Source organism: Anguilla anguilla, chromosome 13, assembly GCF_013347855.1.
Source record: "Anguilla anguilla isolate fAngAng1 chromosome 13, fAngAng1.pri, whole genome shotgun sequence".
Classification (NCBI taxonomy): domain Eukaryota; kingdom Metazoa; phylum Chordata; class Actinopteri; order Anguilliformes; family Anguillidae; genus Anguilla; species Anguilla anguilla.
Genome location: NC_049213.1, coordinates 22,975,676 through 22,989,656, shown reverse-complemented (window position 1 = coordinate 22,989,656; position 13,981 = coordinate 22,975,676). Strand labels below are relative to the sequence as shown.

Sequence of the window (13,981 nt, the reverse complement as noted above, 5' to 3'; positions counted from 1 at the left end):
CTGCTTACTCAGATGGGGTAGCTTATCATTTTAATGTCTTTACGGAAGACAGTACTCTTTTTAAACTGAGCCAGATATAAAACTATGACCGAACACTGCCTAGTGTACTGTCCCTCCAATGACTTCCCCCGGTATTGATCTGCTCTAAGGAGTGCATGCTGCCAGACTGTATGGAAACACTCCTCGTATGGGTCGCATTAGGTTAGGCCTGCGAGACACTGATAGGAATGTCTGGAGTTCAGTGTTTGGGTGGGCAAAGTGCTGTATCAGGTTCCATGTAGAGAAAACCCAGCAGTAATAAAACGCATTCCAGACTTCTATGGTCAACTGGGGTGAAACCATTCATGATGTGTTTCCCCTTTTTAATAAAGTCCAAATTCAGCAATCTGTGCTGGATTGCTTCAAACCAAAGTTTGTGTTTTATAATTAATGCAAGGAAGTATTTCATTACAACTGTTCGGAATACCGACAATGATGCCATAATCTGAGCGGGGAACTACTTCATAACTTCTAAATATAACTGCTCACATTTGATTTATGTTTCTCCAGTCTCCTTCGGTGTCTATTTTTAATATCATCTTCAGAGGCTTGTCACCATCATCCTCTGAAACATGGTCTGGACAGCTGCACAAGGACGTACAACACCAAACGCTGCTCATGTCTAAAATATAATAGGCGTGTGTCATGCTAATCTCTTTTGAATATCGGTCAGGTGCTAAGAATTTATGCATTACACTTTGGCTAAAGAGGAAGAGTTTGTGATGTTCTTCTTTGGAACGTGTTTATTATATTTAATGTAACCACTCAGCAGGAGCTGCTTAGATTCAGTTCAACCTTAAAATCCAGGTTTTATTTAAATTTATTCCTGAAGGAGGTTTGCAGGACAGCCATATATCATGTTCTTATAAGGCGAGGATTGGTTTTGGATTTCTCACACAGGTAAGAAAAACATCCAATATTTGTATTAAATAGTCTATTTTCACCTTCAGACTGTCATAGATACTAAGTGTATCACTGTATCTACTGTCAGTAATCTTGAAATCTGATGTGACAGTATGCTGATTAATAATTCAATGAAAAACAGGAGAATAATGGACACATCGTTATAGAAAGTTGGTTTGACCATATTAAATGCAAGGGTTTCCATATGCTTACTACAAGCTTGACTGAAACTAATTCTTAACAACTCGGGTAAAATATCACAACTAGCCTCATTCACAATCATATATTAATGAATGTGATATTAATTATGAATGATAAATACAATGAATGAAAAACAGTTCCAAAATTCAGGATTCTAATTAAAATGATATGGTGTGAGTGAGTGAGTGAGTGAGTGTGTGTGTGTGTGTGTGTGTGTGAGTGAGTGAGTGAGTGAGTGAGTGAGTGAGTGAGTGTGTGTGTGTGTGTGAGAAAGAGTGTGGGAGGAACACTTCTGCAATGTGCACCTATTCTAAAATCCCCTTAGGATCAGGGGCTGCCGTGTCGTGTCCCTAGTGAAAGCTCGTCCCGTTGCCTGAACTGAAACCCTGACCATGCCAGTGCAGCGCAGCACAGCAGGCGGGCAGGGTGCTCTCTGTCTGAGCGTGCCCCAGCCTGCAGCCCGCCTGCACCACCGCAGCTCTGCAGCACCTATGAATCTCAGTCTGAGCGTGCGCCAGCCTGCAGCACCGCAGCTCTGCAGCACCTATGAATCTCTGTCTGAGCGTGCACCAGCCTGCAGCCCGCCTGCACCACCGCAGCACCTATGAATCTCTGTCTGAGCGTGCGCCAGCCTGCACCACCGCAGCTCTGCAGCACCTATGAATCTCTGTCTGAGCGTGCACCAGCCTGCAGCCCGCCTGCACCACCGCAGCTCTGCAGCACCTATGAATCTCTGTCTGAGCGTGCGCCAGCCTGCAGCCCGCCTGCACCACCGCAGCACCTATGAATCTCTGTCTGAGCGTGCACCAGCCTGCAGCCCGCCTGCACCACCGCAGCTCTGCAGCGCCTATGAATCTCTGTCTGAGCGTGCACCAGCCTGCAGCCGCCTGCACCACCGCAGCTCTGCAGCACCTATGAATCTCTGTCTGAGCGTGCGCCAGCCTGCAGCCCGCCTGCACCACCGCAGCACCTATGAATCTCTGTCTGAGCGTGCACCAGCCTGCAGCCCGCCTGCACCACCGCAGCTCTGCAGCGCCTATGAATGGGGGGATTCATATAGGCCTATATGGGCAGAGAATCGGCCGCCCTGCAGACTGCACCACTGTGCCTGTCATGTTATCACTATCAGTGCATTTAAAGTACGGCTCTAATGCACAAACTGCTCATAATGCACAAGGTGTTTTCTTTAGGAAGGGGCCAGCAGGGGGATGCCAAATGGAAACTAGCTGCGGTCATAAACTCCCTCATGGTAAACCAATTACTGGCTGTCTAGTACTATGTATGAGCACGAGCATCAACAAACTAATGAATACATTTAATATGCAAGTTACATAAGAGGGGAGAATATTAGCAGTTACATTCATACCTGTATATCATTGCTTCTCATTTTGTTCTGTATCTGGCTACAGCTAAAACAAAAACTTGATGACTAATGATCCTCTCAATATCACAACCAAGTTCACTCATACGAACAACAGAGCATATCCATCCGCTGAAATGCACATTTGAATTGAATTGCGGTCTGTGCATCCTGCTCAATGAAAGATAGTAAAACAGGTGAAAGTGAACAGGCTGCGTGCTTCCCAGATCCCTTTACATAACTTTCTGGCAAATCGATACCCAGAATTAAAATTGATGATGATTCATCGAAAGAAATTTAAGAAATCGGTTTTTTTTTGTTGTGAAAAGCATTGGCTTTCCAAACCCATTCCTCAGTGTTATGTAACGGCATGCGCGTTTAAAGCCAGGTATAATATTTAGAATGGCAGGAAGCCACCTGTTTATCCCAGTGGGTAAAGGACCTACCAGTGGATCTTGTGTAAAGACTGGGGCTAGGCACTCAGAAGCAGGCTAAAGCTCCTGGCGGAGGCTCAAGTGCTGATGAGAAACATATGAGTGGTAACAATGCGCTTTCGATATCTGTCGTGAACACCGTGATGTGAGAGCACTTTATTTGAGCGCAAGCCTCCGTGCCAGCAACAGCAGCCTTTTATTTCCATTCGGGGCTTTTTGCTGCCTTTTTGTTTTCCTTTTTTATTTATTTTTTAATTCCTTTTTAAAACCTTTTTTTTTCTTTTTTTCCTGTGGACACTGGATCTACCGTCAATTGAATCTAATTTCACAATTTTCCCTCAAGATAAAACGAGGATTAAACACAATTTTCCTAAGGTATGCGTTTTATATTACTATGGGAGGGGGACATTATTTTTGTTGCAGGTAAATGTACTGCTGTGAATAAATACAGCAATAGAAATTAAAGTAAAAGAGACAGATCTGCATGAACCTACTTGATAAAAGCTTTTAAAAAAATTTCTAAATTAATGCTTATATTTTAACAATACTCTGAAATTGTTAAGCTTATTTTGACTATCACCTGCACACTAAATTGCTGCACGGCTGAAATAAACACTGCATATACACAGTATGTATGAACAATTGTAATTAATAAGGCTTAAAAATATTTCACTGTCAACACAAAAGAAGAAATTGATATAGACAGCAAAAGCAAACAAAACTGTGTTTTACTAAGCTTTGATTAAACTGAATTAGTTTCCTACATGCACACCTGCAGCACATTCAAACTTGAATCTGGGGTTTGTAGAATCTCCTGTTTTACTGATGCTGAACCCTGCCTCATCCCTTTAAGACTCCTATTTCCTGTCACAAACCCTCCTGATACAGTGATGGCTGATATATTTCAGCAGAAGCAGCAGTAAAATAAGAGGCTCGTGTGACATCCCCATTGACAAAATTACAGCGCGCAGTTTACAAATGCATTTCTTCCCTTAAGTTTTATGCATGTCTGGACAAAGAAGGAAAAAATGCAATTCACTGAATGCAGTCACATTTTGCAAAAGGTCACAAAAGTCCATTGTTCTACTAATATTTAAAATTCCCCAGCCACCGTTTCGATGTGCAAATTTAAACAATGTGAATCAACAAGTATGTTAATCTGTCACTGCTGCATCTCCACAGTCTACTCAACTATGCAGGAGGTGAACTATGTATTTCAGCCATACATGCATGATCAAGAGCCCCACAGAGCTTTAACGCTAAAATGAAACAGCAGAGCATTTTACTGAAAGGTGAAACGGTTCTCTGCACTCCAGACAAACTCCATGTAAACAGCGTTCCCCTTCAGTACCAGCGTCCCTCACAGGCACAGAGCGCGGGAGGTAAAGTCATATTCAGACACAATAAAAACACTGTTTAAATTGTGCAGTAGCAGGACGGCGCATGGTGGGCTAGCCAGATCCTGAGGGTCTGCTTCAAGGCTGTACATGTGAGAACATTAAACTGCTTTGAGGCTGTACATGTGAGAACATTAAACTGCATTGAGGCTGTACATGTGAGAACATTGAACTGCATTGAGGCTGTATATGTGAGAACATTAAACTGCATTGAGGCTGTACATGTGAGAACATTAAACTGCTTCAAGGCTGTACATGTGGAACGTTAAACTGCATTACATGTGTAAACTAGCTGAGAATCTTTAAGTCTGTAAAACAGTTCTCCTCAGGACAAACCATAAGAACAGAATACAACTTGTAACAGTAACAATAGTAACCATGTTATATGCACAAACAGCATTAACAAATTAAATACTGAGGCCATTGATTACACATTTAGATGATGTCTGGATGTAAATAGGACAGTAGAGTTGGAGGAGCGTTATAACAGAATACCTGAATTACAGATCATCTACATCTTTCATCACTGTTCAGAAAACAACTACATGAAATGATTTTATCCATTAACCTGTATTTATACAGGGTCGGTTGACTGAGCATGCATGCTCTTTTACAGCAACGACCTGTAAAACAGATTACTTTACAACTACTGTCCGTGACACAGCTAGCTATAACACTTTATTTATTGCTGTGAGGTGACAATGCTTTCAACAGCACCATTGTGCCACCAAAGAATTCCCACAAAGAGTCAGTGGCAGGTCATGCAATATGAATTTGCACTTCACAAAATGACCAGGGCATGGAAACCATTTGGGGCTGGGGGTTTCTTAGAACACATTTCAGGGGGGACCCTGGTATGCTGGTGAGCAGGTAATGCTTACCAGGAAAAGTACTTCTCCCTACAAAGGTCAAGCTAGAGTAAAACGAATGGCTTTGCAGCTTTGTTCTGGACATCTGCCAAGCGAATGAATAATGATCACCGATGTCTCTCTCCAGGGTTCTTTAAACGCTGCTGTCAGAAATTGGGCCCTGCCATGAGGGAGATTGTACTACTTTGCCTCCTGGCACTGTGCCAGGCCAAGCCCTACGAGCCAATCAATATTATGAATTTCCTGAGGCATCATGACATCATGCAGCAGGATGCCGGGGATGATGACGACGACGATAGCAACCTCCTGTTTCCATCCAAAGGCTCTCCGCCCCCTGAACCAGAGTGTCCATTCGGCTGCCAGTGCTTCCTCAGGGTGATTCAGTGCTCAGATCTGGGTGAGAGGACGCATATCCCTTAACTGACAGACACACACACACACAGACACACACGTGCACTCACTCAGACACAGACACACCTGCTACTCATTGTCACAGCAGTAATGGTTTTTCCATCTTGATGTCAAAAGCACATTCGGTCTTGTGCACTTAGAACACATCTGACTCATTTAAACAAAAACTTTATTGTTGAGGAAAAAAAAACCCACCAGACAGCACTGTGGCTGCACCTGAAAATACCTATAAAACACTCAGCTCAACTCGACACTGAGGGAAAACAAGTCCAATAAGGATCCGTTGTTTTTTTTGTTTTTTTTTAACTACTCTCCATGACATAGCTAGCTATCACGCTTCATTCAAAAGAAAGTAACTATTGTCGGTCAATATTGCCTGAAATTCCCGAATAAGGGCTGAAAACAGCATTCTTTCGACGTTTTACTTACAAAATGCTGTCTTAAGGGGGAGGTTTATGTTGAATCTGTAAACAAACGTGTTTTCATCATTACTCATTTATTATTGTAAATGAGTATGCAAGGTCAGGTAATGGGGGGGGGGGGGGGAACACAAACAAATGATTGTTCCAACATTCTTTCAGTGGTTCTGTTGAGAGCAGATAAAATCTGCTTTTCAGTTAGGGGAATCACAGGGTTCTGGGCCACTGCTATTCTAGCGACAACTTACGCCTTTGGAAAAACCTGCATCTATGTGGAGATGGAACATCCACTCAAATATCACCTGAACATGGCTGAGTAATTTCTGTATATAGTAGACATGCCAGGATTCTTTGGCCACAAAACTTACATCAGTGATGCGTTCTTCACCACTAGATGGCGAACAAGTAAGCATTCTCCCTGAGGAAAGAGCACAGCTTTCCATAAAATACACTTCATTATTTTTGATCCATAGGATCACAAAATATACTGTGAGAACCCAAAAATATTACATTACTTGAAAAATACATTAAGTTGGTAGCACACCACAAGTTTAATTTCGTTATTTTGATTCTGATTCTAACTTTACTTAGTTAAACTGGCTGGTCAGCTCCTCTCAGAGCACAACAACGTGTAACCCATGGCCTACACGCCAGCTCGTGCTGCAGCAGCAGAGACTGCTGGGGTGATGCAGCTGCAGGCCCGGACGCCCTCCAGTCTGCGGGGAAATGATGAGCTTCTTCTCATCACCATGTATTCTCACATCTTTAATTCCATATAGAGCTCTGAACTGTAAGCTCTGTTACAGCCCAAAGAGCAGGGAGCTGGACAGAGGCAAACATCCTTGTAAAAAGTAAACAAAAGTTGTTTAGGTCTGTTCGGAACCCCCCGGTTTTACAGTAGGGGCCACAAACTACAAAGCAGAATATGCGCAGACAAAACAAAATTCAACAAAACAAGTCATGCATCTCCAGGGCATCTGTCATCTTTCATGACTTCATATTCTATTAATTAACATTAAAATGTGCTCACTGCATAGCAGAACGAAGATGCATACCAAATGTTCAGTCACAGACAATACACTCATGGCTGCAGTCAAAAGGGAACTCGTAGCCCTTTGCAGATTCTTTTTTTCTTAGTCATCTAAAGAGCACAAAACAAAACCATCCCCATTCTGTAACAGAATGACAACTGTACCTCATAAGCAACAAATGAGGAAATGAATAGGTCCCATTTGAATTCTGGCGTTCATGTCAAAATTAAATGTGATTAAGTGAAATTAAATAGAAAAGAAATCCTGGAATAATATTAATGAAGCATTCATGGTTTCTATAGTAGTAAAACGTAACTGAAGGGCGTGGCCAAAGTAGATAACTGCCCAAAGGCATTCAAACACTGAAAACACATAACTTATTTTAATCAATCATTGCTGAGCTATGTTGCTAAGAGCTAAGGTTCAATACACCATGTATGAATAATCTCAACCTCAGAGGTCAAAATTAAATGCTAAAATGTATAATGACTGCAAAAAGTGTCAACTGTGCATTGTTTTCTTTTAAACCTCAAGACTGCCTCTGAATTCAGATTCAAAGTAGAATATTTTCTTCATTCTTCTCTAAAAAAGCAGGGCACATGAAATTCTTCACTAACTCCCCTTAACCACCTCTTTTTCATTTCACAGGTTTAAAAGCAGTGCCAAAGAACATCCCCAAAGACGCATTAATGATCGACCTTCAGAACAATAAAATAACTGAAATCAAGGAAAATGACTTCAAAGGCATCAAAAACCTCTATGTAAGTTTTGTAGCCTACTGGTCAACACAGCACACCTAACATGTTTTTGGACTGGAAAAGTAGCTCAGGCCCAGGACAACTGTGATTGCAGACCAGCGAAGGGGGGCATTGCCATTTTCCTAGATTATATGTAAATGATGACCCTATAAACAACAGTAAGTCAGAATTGTTGATTTGATTTCAGCTCAAGTTAGGTGGAAAAGGCATCTTGGATTAGAATGCAAATAGGTGGTCTTCTTTTTAGTTCTCATTAGGGGTTTGTTATGGATGTGAGAAACATGCTGATATGAGGTAAAGCCGTAACACACAATAGGGAAAATAATATGTGCACACCTGTTCTTGAGCGGGTGCCTCTGTTGTACTTTAAGCACCCATTACTGCCAGGAAATGACTCACATCAAAGACCAGAGCTGCAGCCTTAGTCATGGGGCAAATTAGACGTCGTCGTAAATGCTCTCCAATCTGCGACTACAGGCGCTGTTCCTGGTCAACAACAAGATCTCAAAGATCCATCCCAAGGCTTTCCACAACATAAACAAACTGCAGCTGCTCTACCTGTCCTACAACCTGCTGACACAGATTCCCGCCAACCTGCCCAAAAGCGTCCTGGAGCTGAGGATCCACGACAACAAAATCAACAAAGTCCAGAAGCAGGCCTTTCAGGGAATGAGGTCCCTGCATGTCCTAGGTAGAGCTCTCCTGGACAGCTGCTTAAAATGCAGTGCAGCTCATCCGGTTTAGGGACCATGATAGTGTGTGGACGGGCCCCACAGTCTGTTATCGAATCAGGACTGTGCCAGCGCTGATTGTGGCCGGTAGTCCCGCAAGGCAACGCATAACCGGCCTTAGTGTCATTCAAGGGAGGGAAGGATTCAATCGGCTACCTATGGTCAGATGTCATTGCTCGTAAGCCACCCCGGCTGGCCAAACAGGCACCCACAGTCTGCTGGCTCAAGTCTGCCAGTGTTTTCCCCTGTTCTTGTCAGTGTGAGCTCAGCTTGTGGACCGTAGTGTGAAAAGAAACAGTGGTTTGACACTACATGGTCTGGAAGGGAGCATGTGCTTTTCTATGCTCTGTTTGATTGACTGAGGAGATTTTCCAGTCAATTATAATAGGAATTTACAAATTGAGAGGAAAAAGAAGGATAGAAGCAATTCATCAAGGATCATTACATCTATCACATTGTACAATTCATGTTTCATAAAAATACCTTTCATTTTATATTTACAATTCATGATTATTCTATCAGTATCTACAGAATGGTGTGGCCAGCACAACAGTTGGTATACAAGTTATTTTGATCTGCAATGAGCACCTGTAAATTTCAGTTACTTTTGATGCAGCAGTCTGTTATGTTTGAACGCAAAAAAAATGTAGAAACAAGGTATTTTCTTTCTTTGCAGAGATGAGCGCAAATCCCCTTGCTAACAGTGGGATAGAGATGGGAGCGTTCGATGGCATGTCTACCTTGTATTTAAGAATCGCAGAGGCCAAAATTACAGCAATACCAAAAGGTAACCTCATCCAACTGCCTCCTGTACTTTAATTAGAGTCATGACTTTAGCAAATATCAGGGCTTGAGTGCTCTACAACTAAGATATGTCAAGACAGAAAAGGTGTAAATCATAAGGGTAAATCCTAACCTCCCTTTTTTAAGTATACCAGCATGCTGAATGTGCCGCGTCCTATTGCAGACATTACACACTTAGTACAAATTTGAGTCAGTCAGGCCGGAAATGTGTTGATCAATTCAAATCTTTTTAAGACCTCCCACCCTCACTGACTGAGCTTCACCTGGACTACAACAAGATTGGAAAGGTGGAGTTGGAGGACCTTTATAAATACAAAAACTTACTGAGGTAATATATATATATATATTTATATTAATTGATAAAAATCAGCTTTTAAACGTACTCAGACAGGTATATCCGCTAAAGTAGTAGTTAGCAAACTGGGATTATTTTAGAAATTGTAGGTTCAATTTGCACAGCCATTGCACACTTGAGCAAGGCACTTAACTAGAATTGCTTCACTAAAGCATATATTCAGTTGCAAAAACTAACGATATGAGAAGAAAGGGAAGCTGTTTGTGTTGCCCTGGCTAAGTGCATCAAAAGCAGACCTGAGTTAGGTGATGTCATCAGGGAGGTATTCGTGTCCGACTGTTAAAAGCACTGCCTTACGCACCACAGGCTGGGCCTGGGCTATAACCAAATCAAGTCTGTAGAAAACGGAAGCTTGGCCAGCATCCCCAACATCAGAGAGATTCACCTGGACAATAACAAACTCAAGAGCGTTCCCGCGGGTCTGGATTCCCTCAAGTATCTACAGGTAAGGTGCTGTTGTCTGCCAGCCGCTCTCCTGTAGCATCTAATCACCCTCATTGGCTCAATGACTACACTGTACAGTGATTTAGCACTGATGCCTACAAACTAAGCGTTTTTACATCAGGCACAGGGCAAATTATTAACATGGTCTGCTCTGGGCTTTATGATCAATATGACACCATAATGTACTGCCAAAACTTTAATCCATACAGACAATCAATACCAGATACATACATTTTTACGGTAATATCCTGTGAGTAATACTGACACCCTACCCAGCTAAATATTATGACATATTTACTGAAACATAAGCATTCCTTAATGTGAAAAATATTAACTGTACGCACCAAAAAAAAAAGAGTTAAAAAAAATCCCATGCACTGAGATTACAGATTCATGTGTTTCAAAGAGATAAGTTTATAACTCTGTACCCTATACCAGGGGTGGCAAACTCACATCCTGGATGGCTGTAGTATCTGCAGTTTTTTATTGGCTTCTTTTCAACCATCCATTTCGGCCTTCGAAACAAGGCGTGTGACTCCTTTAAGCACTTAGTTGCTGAAATGCACCAAAAAACTACAGCTCTCCTGGACTGGAGGCTAACACCCCTTTTCTTTCTTTCATTCTTTCTTTCTTTCTCACACTCACTTATGCAACCCTGCATCCCATGCAGGTGGTGTACCTTCATGCCAACAGCATCAGCAGTGTGGGACTGCATGACTTCTGCCCCGTGGAACGCAAAGTGAAAAAGTCCCCTTACGTGGGCATCAGCCTGTTCGCCAACCCCCTCAAGTACTGGGAGGTGCAGCCCGCCACCTTCCGCTGCGTGTCCGGCCGCAGGGGCGTGCAGCTGGGGAACTTCAGGAGGAGGAAGTGAAGCCCTGCTGGCGGCTGGCACCCAACACCCACACCCCACACCCCCCACCCCCCACCACACACGCCCCTAAATCCTGGTACTGCAGGGCCTCACACCAGCACCATGGCAGCATCAGGCCAGTTCCTTCCAGACAGTTATTACGCAAGCAGAGCCCAGATCAGTTAACTCTTTTCAGTTCAGGGGAAAAATAACTTTATGAACAGGGAGCAATGACTGAACAAATAAACAACCTGGCACAATGTGGAACCTTCAGGACCTGGATTAGAAACTGTCAACCAAGGTTTAAGAGCCCTGAGCAGAGAGAGAGAGAGAGAGAGAGAGGGTCTCATTACTTGAATATCGGAAGAGTATAAAATGAAAAAGGAAGGAAAAATGAATCTTAATATAACCAATCAAGGGGTTACCTCTGCAGGGATGAAATTTTAATGGACACCTAAAGAAGCTAGTCTGTTCCATTTAAGGGAAGATGTTGAGAGCTTTGCTTTTAAATGGCATTTCTCCATCCTTGAAAACTGAGGATCCAACATTCTTTTTAGATGAATCAAGTGCAATCATTACTTTACGTTACTATTGAACAACTACATTCTTGAAATTAACTGTTTACATAGTGCTTTTGGTATGCGCATCTAGTATTTAGGCCTGCAGAGGCACACTGAAGAAGGATTCTGGACAAACAGTACTTGACATTTGACATTCAAGTTTTTTATTATTATTGCGCTTTAGTGCATGTTTTTGGTCAACTCATCCAGTTTTCCTGTCAAATGACACATTTGTCAGGGCCAACTCAAAACATTCACTAAAACTAATAATGATATATTCTTTAAAAACACAGAAAATGAACCATCCCTTTCAATACATTTCAAATACAATGGCAAAGTATTTAAAGTTATTTTACACCACACAAGGCAGAGTACACGCCTCCAGCCCTACACTGCCTAAAACTGTGTACAATGGAGTATGACGCCCTTTTTTACTTTTACTAACCTTGGGTCAGTTTTAAGAGTGATAAGAAAGGTCTGTTTCCTTGTGTTTGTTTGCTACTTTGATCCTGGAGACCTATGATACAAAAACAATTGAATCACCTGGATTCCAGCAACAAGGCAGGACTTCAGCAACCAGACTTTCAGGTTATGTTACAGCCTTATCCGGCTGCTCAAAAATGACTATGCAGCGCCACCTCCTGGTAAGCGGACATTATTACACTATATTGCAGCAAACCCGAGTGCAGTGTACAGCGCATGTGCTGTTGTGCTCAGCATTAGCATTAAATGCACCCAACATCACTAACTGGCTAAACAAAAGACAATCATTGGATTGTATAAAACATGAGCATCCTCGTGTTAATGAATAAAAACACACATTTCATACTACTGCTCAGCAATAGGAAAAAAATAAGAGAAAAAACAGCCATGGTGGTTTCCTTGTAATATGATCATTTTGAAATTTGGAATTTTTTATTTTACGTTTCAGTTTGCATGCTTAAGTAATCGAATATGTAGTTGTTCCTTTCCCCTGAATTTATTATGCCACAGAAACTCATCCTAGGATATGTTTTTCAATATGCTTTAATCTGAATATATTTCATTGTATATATGCATACTGTACTTAAAACAAGGACTTGTATATTTATTATTCAATTTGAATAAACGGTTCAAGTTACACTTGTTTTTAATCTGACATGTCCACCTATTTTTCTTTACATACAATGGCAAGTAAAAGAATACAGACACACACTCACTGGCAATTCAGTTTACAAAGAGAAGACACAACCCTCCCACACCACAGCAACCCACAGCACAAACCTAGAGAGAAACCATCTTCACCATATTATGCTCTTGCAGTATTAGAAGGTAAACTATGAATTAAGGGCTTTTCTCTGTCACACCAGCAGGTGGGGTTAGCGCAACACCGTTTTCTTATTCAGTGAAATAAAACCTTACAATACTAAGACAGAACTATGACAGCACAGAGACTGCTGTGCTATTGAGGAAATATGTGGAGTTTTTGTTTTTATTTATAATACTTTAAATCCATTACCAGTAGTGGATGCTGTAGTTTTAAACACATGAACGGCACAGTTGTTTAAATAAAACTAGAATTGAAAGAGGACCATTTTCCAATGTGTTTTGGACAAAATCTAAATGCACTGGTCTGAATTCTACTTAGATCCTCAAAAAGGGTATTAAAGCAGCAATTAAATGTTATAAACACAGTGGTTTATGTGTCCATCGGTGGAAGAATACATTTGAAATAAAAAATCTTTGTACAGGTAATTAATCAGAAGGTTAATCTACCTGTACTGTTCCTCCCTTCCTCCCATACTGTGTCAGGCAAACACTAACACAAAATGAAGCCAGAGGTCATTTCATAGCACATACACATGTTGTGCATTGGACATGTGCGGAGGAGAGATGCTGGCTATATTGGGAGAAGGATGCTGAAGCTAGAGCTGCCAGGCAGGAGGAAAAGAAGAAGGCCAAAGTGGAGGTTTATGGACATGGTGAGGGAGGACATGCAGGTGGTTGGTGCGACAGAGGAAGATGCAGAGGACAGGAAGAGATGGAAACGGATGATCCGTTGTGGTGACCCCTAACAGGAACAGCCAAAAGAAGAAGACACATGTGGCGCCAGGGAACTGCATTTTTAAGTGCAAGGGTGGGGAAAGAGTGTCATCAGTGTCTGCATTTCCTGCCAACTTCTGCTCAACTTAATTATTTAACTAACCTTGATTAAGTTATCGAAAAATTTTCTCTACGCTTCTTGTGAGAAGCTCATCAATTGACAGCTGAAGAGAGCTGTTCTTGTGTTCCTATACAAAATGTTTTGCAGTGGTCTAATCTACTAATGAACTGGTGTTGGTGTATAAAGCCAATCAGCCAAGCAATTTGCACACACACTAGCTGTTCTGGAAAGTTCCCCATACCAAGTTTAGTGTATTGCTTTAAAAATGT

At 41.8% G+C, this 13,981-nt stretch overlaps 1 protein-coding gene across 2 annotated transcripts; it reads left to right on the top strand.

The window, feature by feature from the left end:
- The first annotated feature begins 622 nt into the window (after positions 1-622).
- aspn (asporin (LRR class 1)) lies at positions 623-12,702 on the top strand. Of its 2 annotated transcripts, none has more exons than XM_035389356.1 (8): positions 623-939; positions 5,331-5,600; positions 7,713-7,825; positions 8,300-8,513; positions 9,230-9,340; positions 9,592-9,685; positions 10,019-10,157; positions 10,827-12,702. In XM_035389356.1, the coding sequence occupies exons 2-8, from the start codon at positions 5,369-5,371 to the stop codon at positions 11,028-11,030; spliced, it is 1,107 nt and encodes a 368-aa protein (XP_035245247.1). In that variant the 5' UTR covers positions 623-939; positions 5,331-5,368; the 3' UTR covers positions 11,031-12,702. The 2 variants fall into 2 exon arrangements, with proteins under 2 accessions (XP_035245247.1, XP_035245245.1); XM_035389354.1 differs by lacking the exon at positions 623-939 and adding an exon at positions 2,955-3,312.
- Positions 12,703-13,981: the final 1,279 nt, after the last annotated feature.

What these genes read in the sequence shown, in the direction of transcription:
- aspn (XM_035389356.1), top strand. Translation starts at nt 5,369, where the DNA reads ATGAGGGAGATTGTACTACTTTGCCTCCTGGCACTGTGCCAGGCCAAG. An exon ending in AATTACAGCAATACCAAAAG is followed by an intron (nt 9,341 to 9,591) that starts GTAACCTCATCC and finishes AATCTTTTTAAG; the next exon opens with ACCTCCCACCCTCACTGACT. An exon ending in AAATACAAAAACTTACTGAG is followed by an intron (nt 9,686 to 10,018) that starts GTAATATATATA and finishes TACGCACCACAG; the next exon opens with GCTGGGCCTGGGCTATAACC.